We start from the raw sequence: 15,959 nt of genomic DNA on the forward strand, positions 1-15,959 counted from the left end.
GTATGCAGGTGTCCTTCCTCAGGCTGCAGGAGCTTCTGTCACCCCGTCAGGCCGGGCAGAGGCAAGCACCAGGCAAGGTGCTGTCACCCTGCTGCGTGCCTTCTTTGCTGCAGCTGTTGGTAAGTCATAGGATCAGCGCTCCTTTTCCTGGGAAGCCCTTCAAGTTCAAGGGTACCCGCACAGGCACATGATTTCTCATGGGATTGTGCCTCGGTGCTTGGAGGACTGCAGTTTACGCCCAAGGTGCAAAGCTGTCCCGCTGCATGGGTGCCATCCTGCTGCCTGGGCTTACTGAGTGAGGGAGGTGGGGGCACAGGGTGTCGTGGGTGATAAAGCACAGCGGAAAATATGACAATCCAGCATTCTAAAATTGACATGGTCAGGTGATGAATTTAACGGGTTGCCCAGGGAGGTGGTGGCGTCACCGTCCCTGGGGGTGCTCAAGGAGAGGTTGGACGTGGTGCTTGGGGACATGGTTTGGTGGGTGATGGTGGTGGTAGGGGGATGGTTGGACCAGATGATCTTGGAGGGCTTTTCCAACCTTAACGACTCTGTGATTTATTTCCATGGGGGCAAAGCCAGGTCCCCACAGCATCAGAGCCTCATGGGGACGGGCGGTGCCCACAGCGACTCCCCCCTCAGCAGACCCCCTCAGCCCCCTGAGGCGGGGCGAGGGCAGGGCTGACATGGCACCGCGCCCAGCCAATAGCAGGGCCGATCCCGGTCCCGCCTCCGCCGCGCGGACCAATGGGAAGGCGGGAGGGGGAGCGGGGCGGTGCTGTCCGTGAAGGTGACGGGGCCGGCGGCAAAATGGCGGGCGCGGCGGGGCTGGGCCGGCGGCGCGCGGCGGTGGCCGGGCTGCTGAGGGTGAGGCGCGGGGCGGGGGGGCGGCGGGAGGGGAGGGGGCGCTGCGCGGCTCCGTCCTGTCACAGCTCCAGCACCGCTGTGTGGCCCCGGGGGCTCAGCCAAGGTCATGGCTGTGCCTGAGGAGGAGGAGGAGAAAGAGGAGAAATAGAAGGAGGAGGAGAAAAAGGGAGGAGGAGGGAGGGAGGAGGTGAGGTAGGGGCAGGGGGAGGCAGCCGGGTGTGGCCGCGCTGTGAGGGGCGCTGTGAGGAGCTGTGAGGCAGCTCCCCGCCGCCCGGGAAGTCTGGTTTTGTTCTTCTTATTATTATTTTAAATAACAAGCCTTTTGTTGGCACGGAGTATGGCCGCGGCTGGCAGGAGGCGGCTGCAGCGCTGTCTCCTTCCCTTGCAGTGCGCCGCAAAGGCGGGGGCCGGGCGGGATCTGGTGAGCGCCGGGATCCAGTGCGGGGCCGTGCAGGGGGGATCCTGCCAGCACACGCGGTGATCTGGTGGGGGGGTCCAGGAGGGATCGTGGGAGCGCGGGTGAACGTGGTGCTGTGAGGGGTTTGGTGCCAGCGAAGCCTTCACAGCCCGTGCTGGAGCCCGCTGCGGATGGAGGGGGCTTTGGGAGGAATTTTGTTCAAAATTCTGTATTGGAAACCCCAGCCTGAGCTGGGAGGGGGGAAAATAATGTAAAAACAATTGGAAAAAGGGCTTTTGTTAGTTGGAGCTTGTCAGGTGGAGAGAGAAACAGGCCGTGCTTTGAGCTGTCAGCGCAGTACAGCGGGCGTTGCTTGCTCGTGGATGGTGCCTCTGTAGTGTCTGGGGGTGGCTTTTACTTTTAATTAGCAGTCCTTCAGCTCTCATCCAGTGGTCAGAGTGCCTTCGGTGTGCTGGAATATCATCTGAGTAAATGGCTCGACCTCTTTGCGTTTTAAACGTCTGTTTTCGGCTGGAAGATGGCTCCCAGCATTTGCAGTAACACCTGCGGGTGTATCTCTGCCCATAGCACTGCTGCTCACATGGAGCTCCCTGCCCGTGGGTCATTATGTCCAGCTGTGGTTTCTGTCCTCTCCTTGGTTTCATTGGCATCTCTTGTAGCATTTTGAGCTTGTTATTCCCATTTTGCGCATGAAATGCCAATGAAGCGATACTGTAGGTGTAAACTGCCACCATTTAAAAAGCAGTGAATTCAATGAAAGCAGTGGATGAACTGAAGTCCAGAGAAGCAGACAGACTGTTGCTGTATTGCTGTAGACAGACTAATGCTTCTCAAGATGGGTAGCTCCCTGGCTGTCGGACTGCTTGTAAGTGTACATAGCCAGGCACTGGGACGGGTTGCCCAGGGAGGTGGTGGAGTCACCGTCCCTGGGGGTGTTCAAGGAGAGGTTGGACGTGGTGCTTGGGGACATGGTTTGGTGGGTGACATTGGTGGTAGGTTGGTGGCTGGACCAGATGATCTTGGAGGTCTCTTCCAACCTTAATGAGTCTATAACAGATTTGCCAAAAATAAAATGCTTTTTGTTTTTGAAAGAGTATCTGATTATTTTTTTCAGAAGATATTTTTATCATAGATGTTATGGTGAGACTTTGTATTAGATGATATATAAAAAAGGCTTTTTTTTTTTTTGTGTGTTTTAATAGTCTTTGCTTCTAAGAGTACTTTTTGGGGAAAAATACTTCTGTGGAAATGGTACTTTACTGAAATGTGTTGGCTTTGTTCATATGAAATTACGAGGTCTTTATTTTTCAGGCTTTGAAGTATACAAGCCGTGGCTATGCATCACAGCGTACTTTAAATGTAAGTATGAAGTACCATCTGAGCACAGTAAATCCCTGCTATATTTGCTTCTTAACCTCTGAAGTTCAGAAAGTTATCACAAGAAACCTGCATTGTTGACAGTGTGTCTCTTGCCCAAGTCACGTTACTGCAAAAATTGGAATAAAGGTCAAATTTCCCAGTTTTTTTTTTTTTGCTTTGCTGACTGTTAGTGTGGGACAGAACCAGTTAGAATTGCATCAGGTAACTTAAATTTAATGTAGCTTTCTACCATTTGTTGGAGAATACAGATGATGTCAATACAGATGATGCTTTTTGAAGTGATTTGTATGCTATTCCCCCTCCCTTGCTGTTGTAATGTGAACAATTAATACATTAACAATTAACATTATTATCACTTAAGTCAATCATGGCTCCAAAGAAGGAGATACAGAAACAGACCAAATATAACTTGTCCTTTTTTTTTCTGGTTTAAATATTTTCTAGTGTTTTGTTTCTTTGCTTGTCCCTGAATAAAGAAGTCAAGGTGAGACCCTGTGAAGTTTGGTCAGACTTCCATTTAAACCAGCACAGTTGGAGTTTTTGCTGATTCTTATCAGTAGCTGTCCAGAATAACCAGAGATCAGAAACGTGCATCTTTGTGGTGCCAGGTCATCATGCTGCCCTCCCAGGGTTAGCAGGTAGTCACGCTGATGTAACATCAAAGCCAAGAGGCAAAATAAAATAAATCTGTTTCAAGAGACTACGAAGCATGGACTGAATGTCGTACCATGTCTTAAACCACTGATTACACATAAGCAGATCTTTAATCTGATGGAGTTTTAGCAAAGCCTGGTAGGTTTCTTGCTCTTCCAAGGCCCAAGGTGTTACTTCACTAAGTGTGGAGTTAATGTTCATATAACTGCAGTGGAATCAGGAGGGAAGCTCCAGTTATAACAATACTGTCTGTGGGGTACAGACCCTGTCAGTACACTGCTGTTAAACTCCCTGGCATTTGGTAGGACACCTTTGTGCATCCGTGCAGTGAGTTGACCAAAGGAGGATTGCAGTGAGGAGTTGACCAAATGGAGGTTGCTTAAGCAGAGTCACCTAGAGCGTGTTTCCCAGGACAATTTCCAGGTGACTTCTGAGGATCTCCAAGGGGGGAGACCCCACAGCCTCTCTGGGCAGCCTGTGCCAGGGCTCCGTCACCCGCCCAGCACAGCAGTGCTGCCTGGTGCTCAGAGGGAGCCTCCTGGGTGCCCGGCTGTGCCCATGGCCTCCTGTCCTGGCACTGGGCACCACTGAGCAGAGCCTGGCTCCGGCCTCTCTGCACCCTCCTGTCAGGGATTTAGGGACACGGATGAGATCCCCCTGAGCCTCCTCTTCTCCAGGCTGAGCAGCCCCAGCTCTCCCAGCCTCTCCTCACAGCTCCAGTGCCTTCATCATCCTGGTGGCCCTGCCTTGGGCTCTCTCCAGGTCCCTCTGGTACTGGGGAGCCCAGAACTGGACCCAGCACTCCAGGTGTGGCCCCACCAGTGCTGAATAAAGGGGATGAATCACTTCCCTTGACCTGCTGGCAACACTTTAGTTTATGCAGCCCAGGTTGTCCTCAGCCTTCTTAGCAGCACGTTGTTGCCTCAAGTTCAAGCTGGTGTCCACCAGGATCCCCAGGCCCTTCTGTGCTGGGATGCATCACTTCTGAGCTGGGAGGAGGGGATCCTGGAATATTACCCAGCTCTCTTGGGCCCCTCTTCCCTCCAGGGCCCTGGGACTCTTTTGGGTATCGCCCACCCCAGGGCAGAGCTCAGTGCATTCCAGCTGTCCTCCCGTATAAAGGATAACCCCACACCTCAGCCTCCCATCCCGTGTCCCTTCACTGCAGTGCTCCAGCCATCAGAGCCACCCTGCCCCAACTCTGTCCTCCCACAACACTGTGGCCCTGCAGCTGTGCCCAGATCCACAATTCCTTGTACATTTGTTATTCCTCGTGCTGCATGCATTCATAAAGATAATTCTGGTGCTGTGAGCTACTTGCAGGATAAAAGGGAAGCTGTGACACGAATAAAGTGAACAAATTTAAAACGTTGATGTGTGTGTGCACGTGTAACGATGCTCTGACTTGTACTCTGTGCTTTTCCTCTTAGGAAGTGGTGATAGCGAGCGCTGCAAGGACGCCAATTGGCTCTTTCCAAGGATCTCTCTCATCACTGCCAGCCACCAAACTGGGATCCATTGCAATTAAAGGAGCAATTGACAGAGCTGGTAAATATAATTTATATTTTTTTTTCATGAGAAAACATCAGACAGCTCTGAATGTTGTCAGTCTGGGTCTTTTGGTTTTAAGTTGCTTTTTAAACAGGTGGCTCTGGTGTCTTGTTTTGTTTTGTTTTTACTTCTAGCACTTTTATGTCTTTATCCACAAATGGTATTTAAATAAACCTGCTTCAGTCTGAATTAAATGCTGTTTCTAAGAGCAGAATATGATTTAGGAATATCTGTGCTAATCCAAATCCCACTGAACAAGCTAGTTGGCTGGCTGTAGTTCTGTGACACCCCTAAGCTACTTGCTGCTGAAACCAGGGCTCCGTCCTTGTCCTCTCCATTTCTTGACATGGGTACTCACACTTGTCTGACACCCCTGTGAGCCTTTTCATAGACTTTTAAATCAGGCAAAAAGTCACTTTGGAGAAGAGGAGGGTTAATTTTCTACAGATTTGGCTTCTTGAAATAGCAAATTACAAGAACTTTACACCAGGGCTGTTGCAAGAGAAGCAGTGGAAGAGCAGGCCCCTCCTGTCTGGTGGCAGCTGGCTGTTAGCTTGGCTTGCAGGCGTTATACCAACAAACCCATTTATTTGGACATAATTCTGGGAGGTAGAAAGCTTTGTGGGTCTGGGATCCCCAGTTCCTCACATCCCATGAATGTGGGGATCCAGATCTGGAAGGCACCAGACCTGGAGTGCTTTCAGCACACAGGTTGGACGCGGCATGCTTTGTCCCTTTACTATGGGAAACTGTAACGGGAAGGCTCGTAAAAGGGAATCACAGCTTTTGTGAGAAGAATCTCAAATCAGGAGTTTTGTTTTATAGGTATCCCAGTGGAAGAAGTGAAAGAAGTGTACATGGGGAATGTCTTGCAGGCTGGGCAAGGACAAGCTCCGGCAAGACAAGCAGTCCTGGGCGCAGGTACGCAGTGTCCTGACGGGGCTCAGGGTGGTCTCACCTTTCTGCAGAGAGCTGCTGGCGAACTGGAGGGGTTGGAGCCCTCAGCTAAGGCGGGGCCTGGATCTGAGCCCAGCCCTTCAGCAAGACAGGCTGCACGTGCTGCTCTTCTTGTGGGGGGAAAGGCTCTGTGTTGTAGCCATGTAAGTGAGCTGAAAGTGCCAGTGCTCAGGAATCAGTTTTCGCATGACTACATTGACTACAGCACAAATTTCTTCTCCCTTTTGCTGTAGGGCTGGCTTTCCATGCCTTAGTATGGTTCTAAAAAAAAATGTATGGGTCCAGGCAGAACTGGGTGCTTCCTTGTCTCTGTCCCTGTACTTCTTTGAAAGAGAAGGAACCCCCCCTACCAGGGGCAAAGGGATGGATATGGCTCTTTTCTCTCCCCTGGCCAGTTTCCCCACCTCATCGCTGGCATGGAGGTGACGTGCTGGTAGCGGAGCTGTAGGACAGAGGCAGCCATGCAGGGCTTTGGAGCCCAGCTGCAAGAAAGAGAATGCAAGGCTGTTGTCCTGAACACTCAGTAGCAGTAATAACAGCTCAGTAACTGTGGGTGACACCTAATAAATTTGGTCGTGTTCAGTACTGCATAGGTTGAGAGTTCCTGTACTGCTGGGATAATTTCTTGTAGGATTTAGCAACTGGCAGCAGCTTGTTCATGGCTTCTTAGTTGTGTGCTTCTTAGAGTCAGGGGTCAGGCTGTGAGGAGGAGGAATAGTGCTGTTCTCTGATCTGCTGCTGCCTGAATCCTCACTTGCTTCCTCTCATCACCTGAGTCTGTTGCCTGAAGGAGAGAAGTGACAGAAGTCTCCAAAGACAGTAATCAGGGGTGAAGGTGGGCAGGCCAAATAATGCCAGCTGGATACCCTGGGGTTACATAAAAACTAGTCCCATATGAAATCTTGTTGAAACACCAACACAGAGGTAGTCTGCCCTTAAATAATAGCTGTTTGTGTAACTTACTTGACTTAGGTCTGCCCATCTGCACTCCTACTACAACTGTCAATAAGGTCTGTGCTTCAGGAATGAAATCAATCATGATGGCAGCACAAAGCCTGATGTGTGGGAGTCAGGTATGTGAATTTTGGTGCTGTTTTATGGAAAAAACACACAACTGATGTTGTAGATCCCGTCCTGCTGATGGCTGGGGTCCTTGATTTGGGGCTGTGTTTTGACTTTCAATAATGGAGCTAATGAGCGAGGTTTTATTTAGGTCATGCAACCTTAATGTTATAGTTAGTCAAATATGTTTTGGTTTAAGTCAGGGAAAAAAAAAAGTTTTGTAGTTAGGGAACTGTCAGATTAATTTTTAGAGCTGAGCAAGTAGGGTAGATTTTGGTTTATGGTATTTACACTTCTTCCCTGTTGTACCTCCCCTCCAAAATAAATAAATAAATAAAGGAGTTTCAAGCTTTCTGATTTGAAAATTCAAGATTTTTTTCCCTAAATTTAGATTTTGTTGAAAGAGATTTCATCTTGCGTTTCAGATCCCTTTACCACTTAAATGAATTAAATATACATATTAAAACAGTGTTGTTTTGACGTACATTAAAGATGTTTCAGGCTTTTTATTGCTACCAGAGAAGCTGAAACTACTGTTGCTGAACAGCATTTTCATTGAAGAGCTTGTTGGAGGGGAATTACTCATCTCTGCCAATTGTATTCTAAGATTTTCTGTATGAATAGGAAAAATTCTATCCTTGAATGGAAGGATGAGACAATGCACCATTTTCACCAAGCTGCTAAATGCTCGGCAGCAAAGAATAATACAGAAGTGTGAATTAGAAACAGTTTTGCTTTTAATTCCATATCTAAAACATTTGGCAACATCCTTTCTCTAAAGTGCAGATACTGTGAGTTCAACATGTATTTTTGGCTTACAAAATAAATGGCTCATAAGTGAGAAATATACTTTCCTCTGTATACACTATCCCCCACGTGAAAATAGCATTTTTTAAGCTGGGCAGCTGCATGCTGCTTTGGGCTCGCTGTGCAGGGAGCGGCACTTCACCCAGTGCCTGCTGAACTCGGTGGAAGTCCTCCCGCTGGACTTTGAATTGGGTCTAGCTGTGGAAACAGCCACGTTTTGGATTTAGTAACGTGTCTCCAGCGAGTTCACTGCAGTGGGCACGGATGTGGTTGGTTTGACAGCCGCAGGCCGTGCGCTCTGAAGGGAGCTGGGCTTGGAGCTGAGCTAGGCACTGCTCTGCCACCAGCCCAAGCAAAAGCAGACCCGCTGCCCAGTTAGTGCTCTCAGAGCTATAAATAATGCCTTTTTTTTTGGGGGGGGGGTTGTTTTTCTTGGCTGCAGACTGTGAGGTATCTGTGGTGCGAACCAGGGATAGATCCCAGAGGCTTGAGTCAGCGCGCATTTAGCATTGTACAAACAACTGCTTTAACGCCAAGTCTTTCACGTGATGGAGTGAAGTGCATGCGACTCCCGTTCCTCTGCTCTATTGCTGCTCCCATACCTCAGCTGCCTTTCCCACTTCCCTGCCTTTCCATTTGTCTGCAGCCTCCTTTGTTTTCTTTATTACTCCATGCTGCTGTTCTGTATAGAGTTTATAATCTGTGCTGAACCAAACCGTTATTTTTGTCTCAATTGTGAGACCTAATTATTACTCTTTTGATATAAAATATCTTTTCTAGTTATATTAACAGCAATACTGAATTCTCAAAGACTAATGCTACATTTTTTTGGTGTTTTTCTTGCAATTATTTGTATCTCAAAAGTGCCATTAATCACAGCTGAGAGTCTGTTCTTCACACGCTGAGGTGCCAGGGCTTTTATGGGTTGTAGCCTGATGGAGAGCAGATATGCGTATGGCCCTCATAGCTGTTTGTATTTGTTCTGTCTCAGCTTGGAAAATAAACTGATTTATCAACACCCACAATGATTCAGCTTAATTCAAGTTCAGTGATCTTTTTTTTAAAGTCACTTTTTTTTTTTCTGGAATTTCAGATGAAAAAACCTGAAGTCATCTCTCTTTAGGTAGTGAGGTGTAACAGTATTACGTAAAACTGCAGGTACTTCTAAACTTCTGTCTCTTGATTGATCTCTTAGATTCTGGCTTCTGCTTGTTCCATAGGGAGCTGCTAACGAAGAGCAAAAATGAGAAATTTAGAGGAGAAAGAAACTGTTTAAAGTAAAGCTTACAATCTGATCTTGGAAGCTTTTGTAGTAAAAGTGCAAGAGACCAACGTTGCTCTTGCAGCTTTCCAAAATTACATTCCAGGTAAAAGTCCAGCTGCTCTGTCAGCACAGATTAGCTCTCTTCAGCTGTTGTCCCTGCTGTTTGCCTTCAAAATGCATAATTTTTTTTTTCCCTTTTCCTCTAAGACTCCTCAGAAATACAAAGTGTCCACTCTTAAGCTTTTCTTAGTATCTGTTCCCAGAAGAAGTTGTGTAGAACACGCTGCATTATTAATAATTTGATTTGTGTTTTGTTTGAGCAGGATGTAATGGTTGCTGGTGGAATGGAGAGCATGTCTAACGTTCCCTATACGATGAGCAGAGGAGCAACACCGTACGGAGGAGTAAAGCTGGAAGATCTGATAGTAAAAGATGGACTCACAGATGTCTATAACCATATCCATATGGTAAATATTCCTGCAGAATTCTGAATTATCCACCATACACCTCATGCTGCTTTGAAGACGTTTATTATTAGGCTGCTTCATGTAGCAGACCTAGAAATGAGGAACATTGAGGGAGGAAAATGTTTTCCATTTCCAGGCTTCCTGCAGTAACTGTGATGGAGAGACTGCACAGAGGGTCAAAACAGAGTAGAAAATTGTGTTAATGTTTATTTGTCTCTCACTGAAGCCTGAACAACTTAGAACAGGGATTGAAAAAACCAACCACCCCACAATTTCTGCCACTGCTTTCTGTCTTGGTGTAGGAGAGAGCAGTCGAGTTACTTGTGTTTGGGGATAACCACTTCTTAAGGCTTGGTGGGCTCTCATGTTTGCTTTCCCTCCCCCCATGTACATACCTCCTATCTTCTGTTAGAAGCTTGGAGTTAGCTGATGCACTTGGCTCATCGGCATGATAACTTACATCAGACAAACAGCTGCAAACTGGGGATGGGTGTGGAAAAAATCTGATGTGAAGATAGCGAAGAGCAAGCATCAGGAAAGAACATTTTGAAAGGAGAGGAACTATTTTCAGTGTACCAACATTTCTGAACCTTGCCTCTAATAATTCAGTTGTAGGGTGTTATATACTGCCAAGTTAGTGTTCTTGCTACTATCCCTGAAAACATCTCATGAAGAATGTTCTGCAGTCTTTAGCTGTTCCATGTCCTTGGTACAGACCTCACTGCTTTTGCTTTATTGGTTTTGCAGTAACGTGCATGCTGCATAGGCTATTGGTTGAAAACCATTCACGAATTTCAGCTAAAATGGTTTTTGACCATGAGGATTTTTTTTTTTTTATAGGAATGCAAACACTGACTTCGCTAGTTCCTGGTGGGCAGAGGGAAACTGGGAGCTTGGTGTAATACACAAAGTTTTAATAGACTGGGACACTATTTCAGAAATGTTTGTTTTTATTATAGGAGCTGTAGGTTGCTTGGAGAATCTTAATGGTCTGTGAGAGAATATACAGGAGGGACCATCCGATGGCTTTAGGAACTCACCCGTGTCTGTGTTCTGGCAGTAGGCCACGTTGCTGGTGCTGTGAACACTTCACGTGTGTAAACTGTGCAGAAGTGAACTTGCTTGCTTAAGGAACTGGGGAACTAGTACTAGAGGGTTTTGTGGTGATTCTCTGAGTTTTCTACAGAAATGAGAGGCAGAACAAAATCTCATTCAGAAGAAATCTTTCAGGTTGACTGAATGAGTATCCTTTTTATTTATTTATTTTTAAATTTTGTTCCCAGGTATTGGGACAATGTTGATAACAAATAAGGATTACATAATTTTGATGGATTAATCTATATATGATTTGATTATTTCATTCTAATTATTTCATTCCAGTTATTAGACAAAAAGTATTCAGGCAGGCATTTGTTGACTCATTCCTGTAACCTTTGGAATAGACCAGCCAGCAGTGGCATGGAAATGCTAGGAAGATGATGCAAACACACTGCTCTGTGGCTGAGCAGCGTTCTTCAGTCTCTGAAGAAGTCTGCCTAAGCACTTTAAAACTTGCTTTACATGCAGTTCTTTAATTTACTCAAAAGCCTTGTAAGGAATGTTCCTTCCCAGCTGGATAATCTGGATCCAGAGAACAGGTGCTAAATCTGAAGTTCACGCTTCAAAGGCAGAAGCTTCTGGTTGATCATGATTGTAGAAATGAACGCCAAATACTAGCCATGTTCAATTCTGAAAAACTGCTGTCTTTTTTATTTAAGTTTCTAGTTCACTTCTCCAGAAATACCAAACGTAACATGTCTGATTTTTCTCCAAGGGCAACTGTGCTGAGAATACTGCGAAGAAGTTCACCATTTCACGAGAGGAACAAGACACTTATGCCATAGGCTCTTACACAAGGAGCAAAACAGCCTGGGATTCGGGAATACTCAAAAATGAAATAGTTCCTGTCACTGTTTCAAAAAAAGGTATTATGGAAAGGTGTGATAAAATTAGTTGTTTCTTATTGAAAGCCGTAACGTCCGTATTTAGTACAAATGATGCTGCTTAAATATGCAGATCTCAGGACCGTACAAACCCCTACAAGTGTATCTATATCTGTACTTTTGCTTCAGAATAGCTAAGAGTTTTCTGCTATGCAGACTGTCTGGTGACCAGCAGTCAATCACCTGTAATGTGTTTTTATTTTACTTTTTTCTCTGTTACCATAATTTTTTTCATATCTTGGATGACTATGTATTGAATTTAGCTAGAACAGCTTGATGACACGTACTAATTTCCCTGTAAATCACCTTAAAAATATGTTTTGTCCCTTTCATTCACCCATCAAGGAGTATAAATGGATTTGCTGTGAATAAATGGGATTGAGAAATATATATTTTTTTCATTTTCAAACACTTTTGAGATGCATAAATTAGTTACATTTTTTCAACTAAAATGAATTGTTTAAATAAGGCAGCATTTAATTGAAGAATGTGTTAAAAATGGACTGTATTACAAAAAACTCCACTGAATTTGAATTTCAGGAAAGCCGGATACAGAAGTGACAGAAGACGAAGAATATAAACGTGTGGATTTTAGTAAAGTTCCAAAGCTGAAAGCTGTTTTCCAAAAAGAGAATGGTAAATATTGTTAAATCAACTGCTTAATTGTTTACCAGGTACACAGATTCTTTGTTAGAGTGAAGGGTACTGCTCACAAGAGCTCGATTGCACTGACAGTGAGCCATTAACTTTTAAATGCCTGCGAAGGAAATATCCTACCAAGAAATTCAAACCTTGTTTTCACACCAGTATAAGCTGGCCTGAGTGAAAAGAAGTGGTCCAAGAGCCTGTAGAACAGTGAGAACCTGAAGTTGGTGTTCACTCACAGCCACGTCCGAACTGGAATCCTGCATTAATGCTGGCAGTGCTGCTGGTGTGGAAGGCATGACGTGAACTGCCATTTAGATAAACCCGATGACTACATGGGGCTGTATTTGTTCAATCAAACTCATCTGAAAAAAACAAAACCAAGACTAATGAAAAATTGGTAGTTAACTCAGTGCAGTAGCTATTACCAAGGGCCTGGGCGATGTACCTGGGCTGTGCCATTTTCCCCTGTGTTTAAACAACGCGTTACCTTTTCTAGGAACGGTTACAGCTGCTAACGCCAGCACTCTGAATGACGGAGCAGCTGCCCTGGTTCTGATGACTACAGAGGCAGCCAAGAGACTGAAAGTTAAACCTCTGGCACGGATAGTTGGTGAGTTTTTTCTTATCTTTTGACTACAGCACTGGAAAATATCCTTCTAGCATATTTATACTTTGACTGAGAATCCTGTTTGTCCTGTCACAGGACAGAAAAGATGAGGCCTCAGGCATATGGCTGTATCTTCTTAATACAGTCCTTGATATCTTAAGTGTCATACCAGCAAGCTGTTAGTCGTAAACAGTTTTCTATGTGGAATAACATCAAACATCTGCAAAAAAATGTTACTAAGCAACTCATTTGAGACATTGCACTTCAGGTATATCTGTTTTCAGGGACCATCGTATTCAGAATTCTGTCTTGACTGGGATTGCTGTTTGCACAAATGAAAATCGTATATGCTAAAAATAAAAGGTGTTTAAACATCTTTTTTGACTTTTTTTTTTATGTACAGCTTTTGCAGATGCTGCTGTCGATCCTATTGACTTTCCTATTGCACCTGCATATGCTGTTCCAAAGGTAGGAATCAAACTGCCCGTTTTCTGAAAGACAGCAAAATTCCTCAGTGCTGGATGGTTGGTTGAAACCTTGGTGTATCTTCCTGTAATTACCACTGAAATTATGATTTCTTCATAAATACAAACTACAGGTGTTTTTCAGAGGATCAAGGATGTACATCTTTAAAGTCACAAACTTAGAATTTATCTTGGAAAAGAATATTGCTTTCTACTGCTTTCACCAACTTTGGCCTTGTTTACACTTCTGCAATTAAGCAGCTGGTGTGGCTAAAAGGCAAAATAAATACAGTTATACAGGTATAGACTAGTTCAGAACGAAACTATTGGCAGCTGTATGGCAGTACTGTCTGACTTTAAATGTACTTCGTGTATCAGTGGTCTTTGTATAAATGTGAGGAAAACATGTTCCTGCCATAGAATACTCTCCATTTCTTCCTTTGCAAAAACTAAACTTGTGCTCCAGTACCTCAGTTTTGCTTTTTTCCATCTGAAAATAGACCTAATTAGTTCTGTAAAGTACTTTTAGCTTCCTATTTTTTTCACAGAAATAATTATTCTGATAAATATTTCTAGATTCTAAGTGAGACAGGCCTGAAAAAAGAAGACATTGCAATGTGGGAAATCAATGAAGCCTTCAGTGTCGTGGTGCTGGCCAACATTAAAATGCTGGGCATCGATCCACAAAAAGTAAACATTAATGGAGGTGCTGTCTCTCTCGGGCATCCAATAGGGTATGTAAAAGAAGCATTGGTTTTTGTTTTGCATTGTTTTTTATTCTTCACGGAGGCATTGCCTTCTACATGCTGCTAACATACTCGATTTTATTCTCAAATTTAATGCAAGTAGGAAGAGCCATAAGAAATTTCACAGCAAGTGCATGTGTACTTGCATTAATTCAGGTGTTAGGTGTCAGGGTACTTTGAAAAGAGTATGATCACAGTTTTGTTTTCACAAGTAGATACCACCTTTTATAAAAGCTTGCTTGTTACCACAGCTATCCAGGTTTACGAAGCTTTGAAAAAAATCACTGCTAACATGAGAAAATAAACAGTAATACTTAATCAACCAGTTAAGCTAGTAAAATGTACAGATAAAGTTATGAAAATAGCCTAACGACTGTAAGTACAGGGACTTTAATTTCCTTGTATCAGCAAAGTGAAATTCCTAGTCTTGTCCCAAGTATTCCCTGCAGGGAAGCCAAACGTTGTCCATCACCTAATGCAGCAGATGGGGATAGCCTGAGGGATGTCCGTGGGGCTTTTGTGTGCTCTGAAGTTCCTTCACCTGCCCGAATTCCCTGCTGGGTTCTCCAGGAGCTGTAATTTACTCAGGACCCAAGTATATCTCATTAGGCCTCCTTAAGGGTGGTGAGGCTGCAAGCTCCAGGGCTGTGAGGACAAATCCATGTCAGATCTGCTCGCTACACGTAGGTGAGAAGGAGCCACGCTGTACAGCTGGAAGCAGTTGGAGTACTTCGTGGTTCAGACATTTGCCTTCACTAGATCTTTGCCAGCATAATCTGTCAAGATATGCTGATGTCTCCTGTAGAGTAGCAGCTTCCTCTGATAAGGGAATAGAAATTTTTGTCTTAAAACACAATTTCTACAGCCTGATGACAGCATTTACATGTCTTAACTTGGCATGAGCTGGATGACTGTACTGTACTGCATTATAGCAAGTTGTAACCAAAGAAACTGAAATGAATCATTAGTATTGTGTTTTTTTTATAGTAGAGACTTAACTTTACTTTCTTTGAAAGATCTTTTACTGGCAGAGATGCTATGTAATACATGGAACACCTAGAGGCGACTTCCTTTTTCAGAAGAAACGTGGAGGTTCTGTTTGTGCACATGCAGAAATCTTTCTGCTTGTTAATACTGTAGCTAAAGAAAAACAGCCCACACTGCTTCTAGATGTAGGTTTGTTCTTTTTGTTGGTTTTATGTTCTTAGTTTTGTTTCTTTCCAATGAATCAGTTCTATATATTCTGCCAATGATCTTGTTTGAGCCAAATTTCCTTCAACCTAAGGTGTGTATATTCTTTCTTTTAATCAGAATGTCCGGAGCGAGAATTGTTGTTCACATGGCCCACGCCTTGAAACAAGGACAGTACGGGCTGGCAGGAATCTGCAACGGCGGAGGTGGTGCTTCTGCCATACTCATTGAGAAGTTGTAGGCCCACACAGCTGCTGGAAACAAAGCCTTAACCATGCTGACGTGAGTGATGAGCAGCACCTGTTACATCCCACCTCTGAGTGGTGGAATTCCTTAATGGCTGTTGTAAAATTTCTAAAACATCACCAATACAGACAATGGGGCTTTTGTAACTTTGACTTAATGCAAGTTTTTATACAGTACAAGAAAAAAAATAAGAAATCATGACGATGTATCAAGACCTGACAATAAAGAATGTCTATGTCAACTGTGCTCCTGTCACTTCCTTCTCAAATGCCACTGAAACTGACTTCTCTGGGTAGGTCATATAATGCTGCTAGTAGAACAACTACCTTCTTAGAGTCCAGTTGCTTAATTTGCTATTTTAAAGTTATTAATTCAAGCCTGCTTAGCACACAGCTTTTACAAGAGATAAACACTTAGACACTTCAAAGTTCTTTCAGCTGGGGTTTAAGATACCTGCTTTCTTATTTTGCCATTAATTTCATCAGGAAGTCCTCTTTATCAGATGCTTGAAGAGGTAGCAAATGAGCAATGGTGTTTAAATGCTACAAATTAATAAAAATCAACCTTCATCCACTTTTTTTTAATCTATTCTTAAAAAAAACATTCACCCAAATTACAGCAGCTTGGGTGCTGAAAAAGCTTTTTTTT

At 44.3% G+C, this 15,959-nt stretch overlaps 1 protein-coding gene across 2 annotated transcripts; it reads left to right on the forward strand.

Moving 5' to 3' along the window:
* The first annotated feature begins 777 nt into the window (after nt 1-777).
* On the forward strand, nt 778-15,552 carry ACAT1 (acetyl-CoA acetyltransferase 1). Of its 2 annotated transcripts, none has more exons than XM_082754778.1 (12): nt 778-867; nt 2,597-2,644; nt 4,750-4,867; nt 5,696-5,791; nt 6,800-6,900; nt 9,284-9,427; nt 11,241-11,391; nt 11,950-12,045; nt 12,554-12,667; nt 13,068-13,132; nt 13,705-13,862; nt 15,186-15,552. In XM_082754778.1, the coding sequence occupies exons 1-12, from the start codon at nt 811-813 to the stop codon at nt 15,304-15,306; spliced, it is 1,269 nt and encodes a 422-aa protein (XP_082610904.1). In that variant the 5' UTR covers nt 778-810; the 3' UTR covers nt 15,307-15,552. The 2 variants fall into 2 exon arrangements, with proteins under 2 accessions (XP_082610904.1, XP_082610903.1); XM_082754777.1 differs by lacking the exon at nt 778-867 and adding an exon at nt 1,106-1,288.
* The last annotated feature ends 407 nt before the right edge of the window (nt 15,553-15,959 follow it).

Source organism: Aythya marila (assembly GCF_965140915.1).
Source record: "Aythya marila genome assembly, chromosome: 1".
Taxonomy (NCBI): Eukaryota; Metazoa; Chordata; class Aves; order Anseriformes; family Anatidae; genus Aythya; species Aythya marila.